Source organism: Zonotrichia albicollis, chromosome 6, assembly GCF_047830755.1.
Source record: "Zonotrichia albicollis isolate bZonAlb1 chromosome 6, bZonAlb1.hap1, whole genome shotgun sequence".
NCBI lineage: Eukaryota > Metazoa > Chordata > Aves > Passeriformes > Passerellidae > Zonotrichia > Zonotrichia albicollis.
In genome coordinates, this window is record NC_133824.1 from 29,562,813 (window position 1) to 29,579,037 (window position 16,225).

Here is a 16,225-nt window from a genome sequence, read left to right on the forward strand (position 1 = left end):
GACACTGTATTTGGTTATGGTAAAGTGATTGGTAAATGCGGTCTAAAATTTCTTTAGTGGCAAGCCTTTCAGTTTTATTAAAATTAATTATGGACAGTAAACAATCAAATTAGAACAAATTAAATATACTCTCTGCTCCAAGTGTATTGTAAAGCTTGAATTTAAAGATCAAGCACGAAGTAGTGGTTGGAAGCCTGGAGACTGGGAAAGCAGAAGCTGTGCACTACTTCAAGGCGTCCCAGTCCTGGGTAATTATGGGTAAATCACAGTGGGTTTGTGCACTGGGCTGAATGGGAATGGTTACCACAAAGCTCCTCACAGAGCTCAGCTGTCTGAATCAACCAACAGACCCCCAGGCACGAGCCCTGCTGAGACTTCATTTGCTGGGGGGGCTGAAGGCTGGGCTGCGCCTCTGCTCTGAAGCAATTACAAGTTACATGTCAGCTTAATGATCAGCAGACCCAAAATATCCACCTGGGTTGGCTGCAACTTCTAGAAAACCTGTGGTTCCATATGGCCTTTGATTCATGTCACTCAATCAAGTCAATTAGCAACATGTATTTTATACAGAGAGAAGTAAACCAACTCCTAAAAGTTCTCTTTATCAATTATCTTCTTCACTGTCAATTATGTTCTTCTTTGGCAATGAAATAATTTTTGTAATTCCAAAAGAAACTTTTTCCAAGTTGCTGAACTAACTCTCTGGTAATTCAATTTAATTAAGAAAAGTGTATTACAGCAGTATTGGCTCAGGAAATTCACAACAGTATCCCAGTTAGTGGGGTGATTCTGGGTAAGTTTAAGTCCAACTAAAAATTACAGGTGAGACCAAAGGTACAGATATGATACAAGCAAACCAACTCAACTTGAGAAAACAAAGAAATAACCATATCCCAGGACCATGCTGATTTCATTTTTTAAATGCTATTATTGAGCTAATAATTATAATATTTATACTCTTTCTTAATTTAATATTGAGTATTCCACCTGAAAAAGGGAAAGGTGTTTCAGATGAAACAACTGCACAACCTGATCTGAGCACACCATAGTGCATCTTCACACCCCTAGAAGTGTTTTCACATTGTTTCCTCTTCTGGCTGTTTCTCATCACTAGTGGTAGCATTCCTAAGGTACGTTACAGAACTATAAAAAGTAAGATTGCTTTGCCCCATCACTTCTGGAACACTCCAACTTTCAGATAAGGTTATGAAGTACATCTTTTACTGAAACAATAAACAAACTGCATATTTTCAGGCTGTGTAAAAAAGGTCAGCTAAATTGCAGGAAAACATACATCCTTTATTAATGAAAGGCCAGAAATTAGGCATAGGCACAGCATCAGTTAGTGCAATTAATGCTATGAAATATCAGGGGAGTAAAAGAGTAACACAATATTTATTTTGCATGATCTGGAAAATGCTGCTGTGACCTCTCTCTAGAAGTACAATGTAAAGAGTTGTTATATGGTGAAGCCTTAGTTTATAAGGAACTGCTGACGTTTTACCTTCTTGCTGTTCAGATGAAGGTAACAGACACCAGAGACTAAAAGGTGTAAAGCACAAAGAAAAGAAAAGGCAGCATCTAGAAGCAAAGAAAGAAGGGACAAAGATGTTAGTGGGACAGAGTCATGAATGACTTCAGAAGGTGATCCTTCAAACCATGTTATGCCATTAAAATGAATATATTTAAATTAGGTGTTATCAAAATTAGTGTGGGAAAGTATTTCCTCTTTCCCCAATGGCACATAGAAAAAATATTTAAGTAGTAGCAGTTGCTTTCAATAAATATTTATTGCTAATGTAGGGTTGAGTAGTTGAAGTTGCATGTTGATCAGCACTGGACAAAAATACTTGGTCCCTCATAATTACCTAGTGCAATTTCTTTGTGTTGGCATGAGAAAAATTAGTTAAGTTTCTCTTTCAACATGATAGAAGAACAACAAGATTTCTGTTTTAACTATTTGCTATCATTTATAAGAGGAATAAAAAAGTTCTGTGTCCTTAAATTGTTAATTACCACAAAATCTAGATAAAGATTTTTTTATTAGTAGACAGATACATGATTTTAAACTGTATTTTACATATGTTTTGGCAATGAGTGCGTGCCTGTAGAAGTATTCATCCAACACGCCTTTCACATTAAGCAGCATCAATATTTCATTAATTTCCATTCATTTAAACAACATTAAAAATGTTGAAGTCTGGCCTAGCACTGGCCGTATCAAAAACCAGAAAATCCCTAAAACCATCAGAGCCAGCCATGCATGTCTTATGCCATAATGTTCAGTAACATACATACAATGTTATAAAAGCTTCTTAGCAAAAAACTTGCCTTAAATTAGCAGCTACAGAACACAACAGTATCTATGAGGCCAGGACTTCTACGTGATCTTCAGAAATAGCCACTCCAGCAGTATCACAAGTAATTAACCTTCATGCTACATGTCTGGTATCTACCTGGCAGATCACTCATAGGGTTAAAAGCAACATATAGTCGTTGCCAAAGTGAGCTTTTGTTTCTTAAACCTTACTTTTATCTATACATATACAAATATTCCAGTCTTAAATATACAAATGCATAATAAAATTTGGACCAGTGTGTCTGGAATATTTTAAGCACCATCCTTTATGTTTCCACATATATGGACACGTAACTGCCCTCATGCTCTGTGGACTAATTTAAATATTTTGCTTTGCTTTTAATATAATTCTGATACTTTGCACATGCATTCATAAGGGGTCAAATTATATTCATATATGAATTCTTTGCCATTTCAATTACTTTCTGCTTTTCTCCTCCATTATGTCTTGTGATCTGCAACCTTCATATTTTGATAGCTGTTGTTGCAATGTCACCCACACCACTCTCCATTTCCAAAGAAAACAAATATTTTCAAATTAAAGGGCAAAATAAGACAAGTGACCATATCTCACCCTGAGATGGTATAGCACCACTCCTGTGCTGAGAATATCATCATCCATGGCCATTAGATGAGGTAAATTAGAATCTATTGTTACTCCAGCTTTTTCTTTGTTGATGTCCACACTGTATTCTTCCATGATGGCTTTTCTGTCTGTCCACTTATTTGTCCAGTCTTTGGTCAATTGCTCAATCTTAAAGAATAGAAGAGAGAACTGTTTCATTACTAAGCAGGCTAATTTTTCTTTTTGATCATGCTAACAAATTATTTTGCCTGTCTTTGGGCAAAACCTAAAGTCTGCAAAATCTTTCCAGGTTAGCAGTGATCAAATCCTCTCAGTAATTTTGGTAAGTGTACAATAATTTCATTTGACTAAATTGGAGTTTATGTTAGAAGGGAGAGACTGTGTATAATAGATTGCTGTGATATATTGAGCCAGCTTTCAAACAAGAGGCAGATTGTGCGGGCTTAGTGATGCACAATGGACTGTGTCCCATTAAGGACATGAGACTTTTGTCACAAACTGGTGGAGCACACTCAACATGAATGAAGGACAGCAGCTTCCTGCATCTGCAGAGCAAAAAGGAAAGGATTAGTACAAAACAGTTTTCACTGTAGTTTCACAACTACAGCAATGCTATCCCCCATGCCTAGAGAGAGAGGTAGTTACAGCACCAAGTAAATGAAATCAAACACACCTTCATTTCATTCTGAAGGACCAGCTCTGTCAGATTGCCATCCTTGTCATCACTCCAAGAGGGACTGGAATTTCTCTGTACAAACAACAGCCACCAAGATCTGCAGGTTAGTTTTCTTATGCTCAGCTGGCAGGCATGTTCTCCAGCATTTCAAGGAGATGAAGTCAAGAGAAGGAAAGACAAAACACATGCATCTAGCCTACATCTCTCTAGCTATTGCATGCAATTTTTGAGTGTAAAGAACTCGTAGAAAGCAATAACTGACAGATAGTTCTGTGTAAATACATTCTGAAGTGTAAGTTCTGTCTCTCCCAGCAAAACATTCTCTCTATGTCTTGGAAAACCAAATCAGTATTATTATTCCAACAGGGAAAAACACCAGGGATGTCAGCTGTATTGTGAGGGCTCCCAGATGTTCACAACTCCTTTGTGGGGAGACAGCATGCAGGAAGTGTTAAACATCAATTAATCTCTTGAAGCTTCCATACCCTTAAAAATAAAATATCCTATTTTATGGTATTTCTGGACAGGTAAACAATCCAACTCTATGAAAGACAGGCAAGGAAATCCTTTTGAATCATTACATGACTACTTATAATTCAGGTTCATCAGTACAGTGACAGAAAGAGGAGAAATTACAGAAAAGCAGTTAACCTTATAATAATTACAAAATCACCCAGAGAACAGTTTGGAAAGATAAACAGGTGAGATGAAAGTAAACTACCTAAAGTAACACAAAAGTTCCAGTAGAGAAATGTTGCTACATACCAGTTCAAAGCTCATCAGCATAGTTTTCAACCTATCAATTTCTTCTCTCAGTTCTCTGATCAGTTTCACATTTGCATCCTGAAACATTGAGACACAGACCGTTGGAAAACTCAGTCTTCAACTGTAGTATAAGAAGTCAATGTGGAGATTTTCCAACAGCCAGGGAGAGAGAGAACAGGCAAACTCACAGCAGTATGCCTTGCTTCACTCTGCCAGGCCCTTGAATGCACTGCCTAGGGACAGCTGGTTCTCATCTTTGACCTATTCTCTTTCACCATAAACATTTTCCCATCTCTCTTCTGAACACAGGCCTACCATAGCATTTGTTCCCATCATGACCAGAGGGATACATCACTGCTTCTAAGGATTTACCTTCAAAATAGCTACATTACATCAGAAAGATGCTGCAACTTAAAACTGGTATATAAAATCCGATTGGAGGAGACAAAGCCAGAGTGTCATCCAGGATGGTATTAAAAGCCTTTACATACACACATAAAGATACATATATAAAGCTGATACATAAAGAATTTCCTGTCTGCTTGGTGTCAGGCATTTATCTCACTTTCAGAGATTCAGAGATTTAGTGTTTCTGTACTCGTAGTTTCTGGAAAACAGCTTTTACAGACATTTCAGACAAACTCTTGAGTCAAGAATCATCTTTCTCTGGGCTGCCAGGCCAATTTGCAGTGAGGCGAAGAAGACTGAAGGGCTGGGGTCAAGGGTCTACCATGGGCTGTGCAAGAGAGGGATGGGTATACAAGCTGGGAGGCTAAGAGGCTGTGTGTGACAAGTGACTTACCCAGGAGTGTTTATGTAACTTTAGCCTGTCACAGAGCTGAGAACTGCTGCTGGCAAAACCAAGCACACAATTGCTGCTACTATTGATGTCTGAAAACAGCATAAAGGCACTGCTAATCAAAATGCAAATTAAATTTGGGAAGCCTAGGATTAGAAGGGTTTCCTTCTGCCCAAATTTAATGTAGTATTGTTAGGAAAGCAAATAGTGAAGTACAACTTTAAGATTCTATCCTTCCACCTAAAATATAAAACCTTGATAGACTCGTGCCAAATCACAAAAGAGTACTACTAAAGCTGTAAAGTAAATAGATTACATATTAGGAAATGGCTGGAATCAAGACTATTTTTGAAACCTAAATTCACTGAATATTCCTTAAATGGATGCAATCTAATTCAGTCCCTAAGTTATACAATCATGTGTAAAGGGGGCCTCATGCAGAATTTCAGGTCAAGAATGGTCAGTTACAGAACAGCAATTCTTGAGTTTTAGATTTCTAGCATATGTGATTGGAGATCTGGATCAGTATGTGCTGCTTGAATTCTGCTGTAAGGACAGACAGAATTATGCACTTCTCTGTGAATTATTTTTAATGCTGGTTCTTATGACTATAGTATCTAAAATGTCCAATCTGTTCTAACACTATGTCTTTGATTGAGAGTTTATGTTTTTCACATTTGATAAATGTGGACTGGGTGTAAGGATGGGAAATGAGAAAAAAGCACAACTGAAAACTTGCCTTAAGCCTCTGAACATCTAGGATTGAACAAGAATGGGATAGTAGGGGCAGCAATAGAATTCAGGCCTCCAATGCAGCACCTGACGCTCTCCTTAATACTCTGCCATCTTTTAACTTGTGCAGCCTGTGAAGGAACTCTACACAAACAAATGAATCTGTCATAAAGTCAGAGCTCATTCCTAGAACAGGCAATGAATGAAGCTTGGATTCTGTGGCCAAAATTATTCCCATGTATTTAAGGCATTCATTATTTTGTGTACTGAGAGGAAGACAAATTGTGACTGCATAAGCTACTTAGGCAGAACTCAAGGCCTCACCTCATTTACTCTGGGCTTGTTAATAATATTTTTGGCATTTGCAGCATATCTCAAGGTACTCATGGTCTCGTTGTAGCTGGAGCTGGCAGGTGAGATAGCTAGAAAGAAAACAAATTACATAATTTTAAAAAATATTCAGCTTAACCCATCATTTTTCAAAAAGGTTTTTTTTTCCAGTCTTGCTCCTTTAAAGGATTTTAAAAAATAACTCTAGGATTATTTCATTCAGCTCACAGAGAATGTCTTCTCCAGACTGTAATTATAACAGAATGAATCACCTAAAATCGAAGCTATCACCTTGGTAAGACTCTTAAACATAATTTCATGCACAATCAGCATGCATTTTCATTTCCTTGAGTATTCTCTGAAGTATTTATGAAAATCTTTACAAGGACAGACTCGAAGTGTTATAGCTGTCATCTCACTGCAGTAGAAGTTCTTATTAAAGGCACAATGTGTTGCCAAATGTTAAACAGTTCATAGGAACCAAACTCACTGGCAATCATAATGGTCTTGGAGTTGCCGCCCAGGCTGTCCTTCAGCAGCCAGGTGAGGATGGAGTCGCGGTAGGGGATGTAAGCCGGCCGTCTGCCGCCCGAGGGAGGGCTCTCCACACGGCTGCTCTCCCCTTCACTGGTCAGGGTGTTAATGCTCTGGCAGCTGCTGAACACCTGGGAATTTTGTGCTGAGGGAGAAGTAACACAGAGCTCAGGAAAGGAGTTATTTTCTTCTGTCATGGCTACTTAATTTTCTTAGATGTCATTACAATTTATAAAGACAACACACAGCTGTTCTGTTGAGCTTTTTGATGTAAATGCAAATAACAATTACACTCAACACACAGTGAGTTGTATGCTTTTATTGCTACACTTCAATATAAAGAACTAATGTGCTTACCTAAAGTAGATATGACAATTCCAAGTGTAACTAATGACTTGTTAATATTGGCACCTTCGGTAATTCTATCTTTACAGTAACTGGGATCAGCTCTTTCGCTGTAGCAAGCAAGTGTGAAAAAGGCAATGGAAAATAAACAAAAACGCTTAATTATTGATATACAGTCAATATGAACACAATATGTATTTTCAAGCAATACAAGAAAACAGAAATTATGAGCTTTGCAATTAAAAAACCCATATTCTTCAAATATTTTGTATTGCCCTCTCTTTCAGAAAATCCAAACAACCATGAACAAAGGCTGTTGGTGCAATGTACTGTTAAAGACACACCAAAACATAAACTCAAGTCTGAACTAGGCAACCCAATCAGAGTGGTTCTGAATTTAGAAGAACAACGTACATTTCACACCTCCACAAGGGTACCCTGGCTCAGTACAAAAGTCTGTATATTCCCTCAGTGTCACTTTCTCTGACCATACGTGCACGGTAATTTATGTTCTTGAGAAAACAAAAGTCCTTTTCTCTAACTGTTCTATAATTGTTCAGCACAACTTCCATCTTTCTGTTTTCTGTCACATCCAGCACAACCACATGTACCTCACTGAAATGCACAAGATCAGAGACGTAGGAACTTTAGCAGTATAAACAACATAGACAGTGAGACATAACTATTTTCTCCTGCCCATGCTGGGCAGTGCTAGGCAGTCGTGAGGAACGCATTCCTTTTTGCCCCTCTCTTTTCAAGGACAGATTTAGTAATTCCAACAACACTTACTGGAAAAGCAACTTAATAAGAATATAGAGCTGAATGGAATTACCTTAAATATATGCAAAAACACAGTATTGGTTCTGAGAACCCAGGAATTCTCTTCCCCAGTGAAAACCAATACCCAATACAGAAGAACTATTGACAAAGACAATATTAGCTTAATATTCCCTGTTACATTATAAGAAAGTCAGGCTTTCTGTTAGTTCAATGAAATTTAAAAATATTAAACTTCATATTTTAAGACAGTATTGCCAGCATCTTCAGAGAAAATTACCTCTCTGCCCTTCAGTATATTATTACCTGCCTGCAAGATCCACTAAGTTGATCTTGCTTGCAATTTCAGAGGGAAGATTGTTCTCCAATATAGCCTGAAAAAAAATCAATAAGGAAGATTATTCCCCTTAATTAATTAATGAAAATAAAATTGATGTGCTCTTTTGTTTAAAGCTGAGTTGTACATATGACTGTCTCTCTGCCTTTGTTTGTGACCTTAACCCTCAGACTGTGTTCAAACCACTAACTCAACAGCTTTCTCACCCCACAGAGAAACTACCCTCTCATGCCAATTTCCTCTCAAAAAACCTTTACTGCCTAGAGACTGTAAAAGGCTTTCTTGTAGACCTTGCAGAGTTATTTTCCACTAATGTATTCCAAAGGTCTTTTGTGAAACTAAGGAAAAATATCCCAAAATGTTCTGTGATTACAGGATGTTAAGAGTGTGAGATAGAAAAGGTCTATTGGATCACTGAACGACTTCCCTGCCAGGACAGGATGTAATTCCTCCAGAGAAAGGCTGCATTGTCTCAGGGAGAGTACTGGATGCCAAATGCTCAAAAGATGAGCACATCTAAAAAGCTGGACAGATACAAAATTTTGGTATAAACTAATGCTGTACTTCAATTAAGAATCCTAAACAAGTGTGATAAAACATAACCTCAAACATATTCACATGTAATTTTCACAGCATCTGAGGGGTTATTGCATTTCAAAGGGCCAATTGAAACTGAAAACATTTCTTTTAAAAGTGAGGTTTTGGCATCACTTCTGACTATAAGCTTGCACAAAGGAACAGAATGCTTCAACAAACACTCAACACATCTGCAGTGTGATCCAAAGGAAATAAGTAACAGCTTCCACCATTACTACAAGCAGCACAAAATAGTGACAAGTAAACAATGCACAACACAGTGAGCAATGCTTTTGGAAGTGAGGAAGTTGGGTTATTTTTAACTAACCTGAGTGTAGTGGATGGTGAAGATAGCATGGGATCTGCTGCTGGCATTGTGAATATGTGTAGCTGCTGTGATTCTAGAAAGAAGAACAAACCATTCGATTACAAAGGGTTACTTCCCTGTATTGGGGGAAATCAAAATCAACAAATACAGCAGATAAATGAAAAAATGTGAAACTTGGAGAATATGGCAGGCTGCATTCTTGGATCTGATCCCTGAGCATTTGGCAGAGAACATGGAAAGGTGAAAAGTGAGGATCAATTAGAGGTGCTTTTTTTTCCACCAGCAGCATTCTGAGGAGATATCTTAAAGCAGCCTCACAACACAGGTGGAAGGTGTGGCATAAGCAGGGAGCACAGCAGAGAAGTACAGCCAGCAACAGCATCAAACAGCTCATCCCCAACGCAGATTGCACAAGCCAGCACATCTTCTCCATTTGTTTCCATTTTTATCCCTTGGCATTTCCAAAGGGTTAAAAAATCTTCCTAGACAACTTCTGGGGTTCCTTTACTCTGGTATAGCTCTTTTACACTGCCAGAGGAGCCCAATGAGACTAAGCAATACACCCATGTGAGTGCTAAATGAGTACTGTAATTCCCTGTGTGGCACTTGGTGACTCCGACATGGACAGATGGCTTTTGTGATCTGACCCAGGGCACTCTGGCAAGCAGGAACTGCTCACAGAAGGAGCAGTAGAATTCTCTCACTGCCTCTGTAGAGCAAACTTTTGGAAATTCTACTTTCTTTATTGCTGTTTTAATTAGAAAAACCCAAAGAAATTAGCATTTTGTCCAGGGCTTGCCTTTGAGTATCAGCTTGCCACGAGTATCAGCTATAGGTGCAGCCTTGGTCATCAGTTTTGCCAAGCCTGCCCTCCACAACAGCAGGTAACCTTAGTAGGGCAGAAAAGGACTGTGGTACCATGCTTTTGTGACCAGCAGAGAGCAGTTGCACCAGAGAGCAGAGAATTGCAGCTGTGTGTGTGCTGCTGAGTGCCCAGGGCACCAGGGCAAAGCCAGGACTCTCCTCCCGGTTTTTCCCTGCTTCCTCCACCTCCTCCACAGTCCTGAGTGGCCACTGCCAAAAGCTTCGGGCAGCTGAGCACAACGTGATTATAAGCAAGCCAAAGCAGGGGAACGTGAACTGGGCTCCAGATGCTGGAGGGGGACAAACAATTAGGTAAAGGGCAGAAGACAGAAAACAGCCCTACAGTGGGCAGAGAATGTAAGGGCACAGCACCAAAGTTAATAAAGTAAAAGAGAAAAAGATGGTGGTCCAAGACTTGGGGGAGGAAGTGTTAGTACTCCTCACCTCCAACAATACACAAGGGAGTTACAGAGCTAATTCACATCTCAATTACTCACAATACATGTAACCCATGCATTCACCTGGAATGTTGTTATACTTAGCCCTTTTTTTACCATAAAGCTGCATCTATTAATTGCTACAAGCAGAAACAGCAAAACTTAATCCTGATGTATATTCTATGGGAGTTTTGTGATAATGCAGCTTGGTTTTTATTTACTTCCCAGCATCACTGTTATTCTAAAATGTTGACTACTCTTATGATAAGACTTAATATTAATTTTGGAACTGTGATTAGGATTTGGCAATTCTTTCAAATATAAATATTTTCCATTACTGCAATGGCACCTGTAAAGATATTCAAGATTTCTTGTCAAAAAGTTTCTTAATTAATGAGAGCAAAATCATTGGCTTCACCAGTGTTCCAAACCCCACAGCTCACTGGCAGCAAACACACAATTTGGACTAAGAACTTATAGAAATAAAACCAAATAATTGTAAACATAGTAATTTTAGAAAATAAATAAGTATGCATTATATTATCAGCAGTTTTAAATCACTGAATTATACAACAAAGGGAGTTGAAAGCTATCCAGTCTAAAGTATCATGAGCAAGTGAAGGGGAAAACAGATGTCTGTTTACAGCAAAATGTTTTCTTGGCTCGCATTTTTTGTCACTGACAGATGGTGGAATTTTGTGAGTAAGTCAGCACAGGGTCAGTGTTGAAGAAAGATCTTCATGAGTGCTTGTAGCTCTTGCTCTGGACAATATGATGATAGGTAAGGTCTCATGTGTGTCTCATATCACCAGACCACCAAATGTGACAGCTTGTCATCACAAAGCACTGCCAACCCAGTCAGTAAAATAAACATTGGTGAAATAAACATACAGTCAAAGAAGAGTTAAATACAGATAGAGCTGGTTTGTTATGAAAAATACCTTTTAGCTATTCCTTCTTCTAGAAGTTTTACGACTTGCTTGTAGTCTGTAACTAAATGCTGAGTCAAACCTGCCAAGGATTCAAGAAGAGTTAAATTCTTAGCTTTCTCAGAAAGTTTCATTCAGTTCATCCAACAATTTACCCAACATCAGGAGAATAAGAATGTTCTGCTGAGATGGCAGTCTGTTATACAAGTAGTCTCTGGACTAGAGTTAATTTTACAAAAAACCACAACTATTTAATTTTAAAAAAATTATGTAAAAAATTCTAGTTCATCTTTCTGATGCAGTGACATTAGTACAAGAAAATGCCTCATACCTTCACAGATCAGAACTTTTCCATCTGCACAACAATGATACTTAAGAAATAGTATAAATCCATAATAAATTTTCAGCTATGTCACTGCTTCTGTTTGGGTACAGATCCTGTAAAAAAGATTTTGGCCATTGCTCAGGATGATGGCTCTGCTTACACAAGTAACTGAACCAGGAACCAACCCCTGTGAATATTCACCACTTCTTAAATAGGCTTTAGCTTGCACTTGGGGTCTTCATGCACTTTTCCCCTCAGAGGGCATTTTGAAGGATCTCCCTGAATAATGACATGAATCATTTGGCCTTTTCTTGTCTTCTCCTTTCTGTTTGTTTTTGGTTAGTTTTCACATGTTTGTTTTTTAAATCTGATTCTATTTTTAAGCGGGGACAAGGCTGTGAGGAAGAGGAAGGTCCCCGCACGGCGAGCCGGCGGCCGGGCTGCGGCACCGCGCTCCCGGCAGAACGGGAATTCCAGTGCACCCACGGAACCACCCCCAGCGGGCTTGGATTCACCAGAAATACAGCTTAATATGCTTCCAATGTGTCTCCAAGGATTATTTGTCATTTGCACTGCAGTGACTCCTCAAAAAACACCTGAGCTGTGAAGCAAGTCTGTGTCATACCACAGCTAGAAAAACATTCTACCTTGTGCAGAATGTTTTATCTCACAGATGGAATCCAGGGCAACTCCCTCCCCCTCCACAGATTTAGATTTGTTTTACTACAGACCATAAAAGTGTGTGTGAAGGGAAAGTATTGAAGAAAATATTGATTTATTTGGATCAAATAATTTATCTACTGTTGGAATATAAGTCAAGATTAATATGAAATTCAACCATACTGAAATAGGTACTTTTGATATATTGTTCGTGTCTATCCTTTCATGGTAACAGCTTGCTTTATTCTAAATGAAAATAAAACCTAAGACAAAGAAGAGATTTAACTTTAGTCCTTTAATAATTGATACATATAAAGGGAAAAAAAAGATTTTTGGATCACCCACACCTATAAAAAAACCCCTAACTGCAGTGTGCGTGCATGAACAATTGCACACACAAACAGTATAGGATGATTTTCAAACAAAAGTATTTCTTCTGCTCTCTAGTGTCTCTTTACAACACATTAATTCCAGAAGTCATCACATTTTCCATTTGAGAAAAAGGCCTATTATTTTTCCAGCCGCACTGGGATCTTCAAAGCTCAGAATATGGAAACTATCATACATTGTTTTCCCAGACCCCTTTTCAGAGTCTTATTTAACTGAATAAAAATACTGTTATAAAAAAGAGGCATGGAAGAAATTCTTACCTGTCTACATTTCCCTAAGCACTGTAATTGTGAATCGTGCTGAGAGTTTAAAACAATTAGCTTTTTAATAAGGTTAATGAAATATTTTAAATGCTGCTTGAAAAGAAATTATGAAGTATTCTGTTGGCTGCCAGAAAGAGAAAGGTCATTTTCAAATCCCATAGAAAGATCAAAACCACTTTCCTGTCTAGAAATCTGCCTTGGAGTAAGAAAGGATCTCCCCCAGAAATCTGTCTCAGAGTAACAAAATGGATTGCATCATTTCCTGATTTAAGAGGGGCCGATTCCTTAACAGTGCAACCATCTGTGAGGGAGAAGTTTGAAACGATTCCAATCCAAAGCACTGAAACACTTTCAGCATTTTAAAGGCTACAATCTCTCCGCCTTTACGTGAAAAAACAATGGGTTGGAAAACATTTAAAATACTTAATGCTCAGAGCTGGGACTTTCTGACTGGACTTGAAAACGGAAAATGCATTGCCCAGGGCATCTAAGTGTCCTTAAAGGAAAAAAGTTTTCTGATTTTCTCCTCTCTCTGTACTCTTCATCCACAGCTAACTGTACTCTGGATGTCATTGACAGCAAACACACAACTAAAACTAATGCACACTGAGGAGTTCCTCCTAAGAGTCAGCAAACCTTAAAATTGCTGATTGCTTGCAAGAAGTACAATGCAAACACAGATGCTAGTCCTTAACTTGTTGATGTATGGAAAACAATGGAAAATTTCTGAGCTTTGTTGATGTTCACCAATTTAATTTTTCCCATACAGTAAATTGCCTGGAAGTGAAGCACAAATCAAGTTCTCCTAGTAAATTTGCTGATAATTTTCATCTTAGCTGTCTAGCTATTTGAAATATTATTCTTGCACTCTGATCCTGGACAGAGAGACCACATATAAAATTATCAAAGTCTACTTCAGCACATAGAAAACCCTCCTTACAGAGCTCAGCAATTTTTGATTGCAGCAATACATTAGTGCAGTTGAGAAGGGAATTTTGTACCAGTGTTGTGAACCTCTTCTCAAGAGGCTTTCTTGAATTCGATCTTATTGAAATCAAGCTACCTATACTTCAAACTTGCATTTAAGTCACTGCAGCTTATTTTTGATGTGAGCTAATGAATGTAGTTCCACCACATTTTATTAGTCCCTCTCCTCAACAGACACTAGGGCTGTCTCAAGTAAAGCAAATTGTCACAGTTCTGAATTGCATAAACTGCATAGGCAAATTTATTAATATATATTGTATGTACATATCTAAAATAAAAGAACTCTGTTGCCACTGACTCATCAGGCTGAAATTACTTCAGTTCACATGGCCTCAAAACAGCATCCAATTGCACCCCATGCTGTCTTCAGCAGAGAAATTATTTCACTTTTCATGCACGTGATCAGTTTTCTTAAAAAACATGAATCACAATTACTATTGAAAATATTTTTTTTCTTTCATGCATTAATACAATTATTTTTTGAGGCTGTCATAATATACAGAGAGAGTGAACAATCTAAAATAAATTTACAACTGTAGTCAAAAGCGGCAAATACTATTTAGACTTATTTTTTGCCATTATCTCTTCTCTTAGTTTACAAAATCTAATCAACTGGGAACTTTATTGGCATATTTCAGAACTCTAGCATAAAATTTTTCCAGTCAAAAAAATTTGGAATCCAAGAATAAAATCCTTATTCAAAATGGGTAAACAAAAAAAGCACAATAGAAACAAACAACCAACCCCCCAAATGAACCCCACAACAACAACAAAAGCCACAATAGAATTTAAAAAGAAGTGACAAAATTGGCATGGAAGATTCCAGATGAATACAAAACAGTGACAAAAGGCAAGCCAGCCCATTGGCAGAAGTTATAACTTTATTTTCTTTTAAAACAGGGAAACTCCATTATATGCAGCCAAGGAATCACTGGAGATACAAGGCCTGAGAAAAGAGATGGAAATTGCCAAGGAAGGAAGCAGTTTAAAGATCCTTTCTTGCGTGCTGAATGAGCAGCTGCTAAAAGAAAATACTTAGTCTTTGGACTCCATCAACAATGAAGTTCTTCAATTACAAGCAGGTAGAAAGAGAATCTTGGAAAGCTCTCAATAAAAGCCAAATGTCTATGAATTTACTTTTCAAAGAATTATGTCTGCCATACTAATGAGACCATCAATTGATCTATTATTTTCCAAGTCTCCTTAAAACAGGAGGCTGATGTGCTGGGAAAGCACAGCTGAAGCAACCAGAATGTCTGATAGACCCTTGTGTACAGGACCAGGCAAGTTCAACACTTTGCAAGTGCTGATTTAAAATTTTGAGAGCAGGAATTGGTAATAACCATGGCCTGTTAGATGCACTATGACCAATAGGGCAGGTGTGCAAGGAATCAGAGCTGGGCTCCATTCAATCAGGCTCCATCCAATCACACAGTCAAGTCACTCTATCTATTGTCACATCTTCCCTCCATCTCTGAAGGAAGGATAACCATATGATGAGTAATGCCGCAATAAAGAAAATCAGGGAGAAAAATCAGTCAGGGAGAGCAAGAGAAATCCACTAAACAGAGACAAGGACTCTATTTAGAAGCCAGGACCAATCAGTATTTGCTCTGATGTGACGGGATCCATAACATCCTATGTGATATGCATTTTGTGTACTACCCTAGGTATTACTGCTCACCTGATGGCAAGCCAAGCAGTTGCAGAGGCAGTGATACCAGAGGCTACTCTGGAATTCCACCCACTGGATATAAGGCATGAAGAAAAGGAAATGTATGCATCTACTTTCCAAACAAACCCCCAGCTTGGAAAACACTCTTCCTTCTGATGTCCACTGTAAATCTTGTTTGTATGATTTTGCACTGGTTTTGAGATGTGATTTTTGTCAGCTGTTGGTCAGATACACGGAAATGTAGCTGGCAAACTTTATATCAGGATCGAATCAATTCATTAAATACCAAAGGCCAAACTGCAATTTAAAGCTGTATGAGACCTTGAGATAAAAGCACCAATCAAAACTGAAAATAAAATGGAAGTAGAAAAAAAAAAAGAGAGAGAAGGCAAGAACTAAAGTAAGAAAGACAACTGAAAAAGCTGACAATTGAAAATCAAGCTTATTAGGTTTTCACTTTGGTGAGATTTTTATTGCTTCTTACGGCCTGCCCTGCAACATCAAACAGTTAAATTTATCTACTGTTTTTTTTTTTTTTTAATGTATATTCT

At 38.1% G+C, this 16,225-nt stretch overlaps 1 protein-coding gene across 1 annotated transcript in view; it reads right to left on the bottom strand.

Moving 5' to 3' along the window:
- STARD9 (StAR related lipid transfer domain containing 9) overlaps positions 1–16,225 on the bottom strand; it is a 93,422-nt gene that overhangs the window by 37,529 nt on the left and 39,668 nt on the right. The window contains exons 8-16 of the mRNA XM_074542970.1: positions 11,387–11,456; positions 9,145–9,217; positions 8,210–8,277; positions 7,139–7,236; positions 6,738–6,926; positions 6,242–6,339; positions 4,387–4,464; positions 3,619–3,693; positions 2,934–3,113 (exon numbers count right to left, since the gene is read on the bottom strand). Of these exons, the coding sequence (XP_074399071.1) occupies positions 2,934–3,113; positions 3,619–3,693; positions 4,387–4,464; positions 6,242–6,339; positions 6,738–6,926; positions 7,139–7,236; positions 8,210–8,277; positions 9,145–9,217; positions 11,387–11,456 (929 nt within the window). The remainder of the gene's footprint in view (positions 1–2,933; positions 3,114–3,618; positions 3,694–4,386; positions 4,465–6,241; positions 6,340–6,737; positions 6,927–7,138; positions 7,237–8,209; positions 8,278–9,144; positions 9,218–11,386; positions 11,457–16,225) is intronic.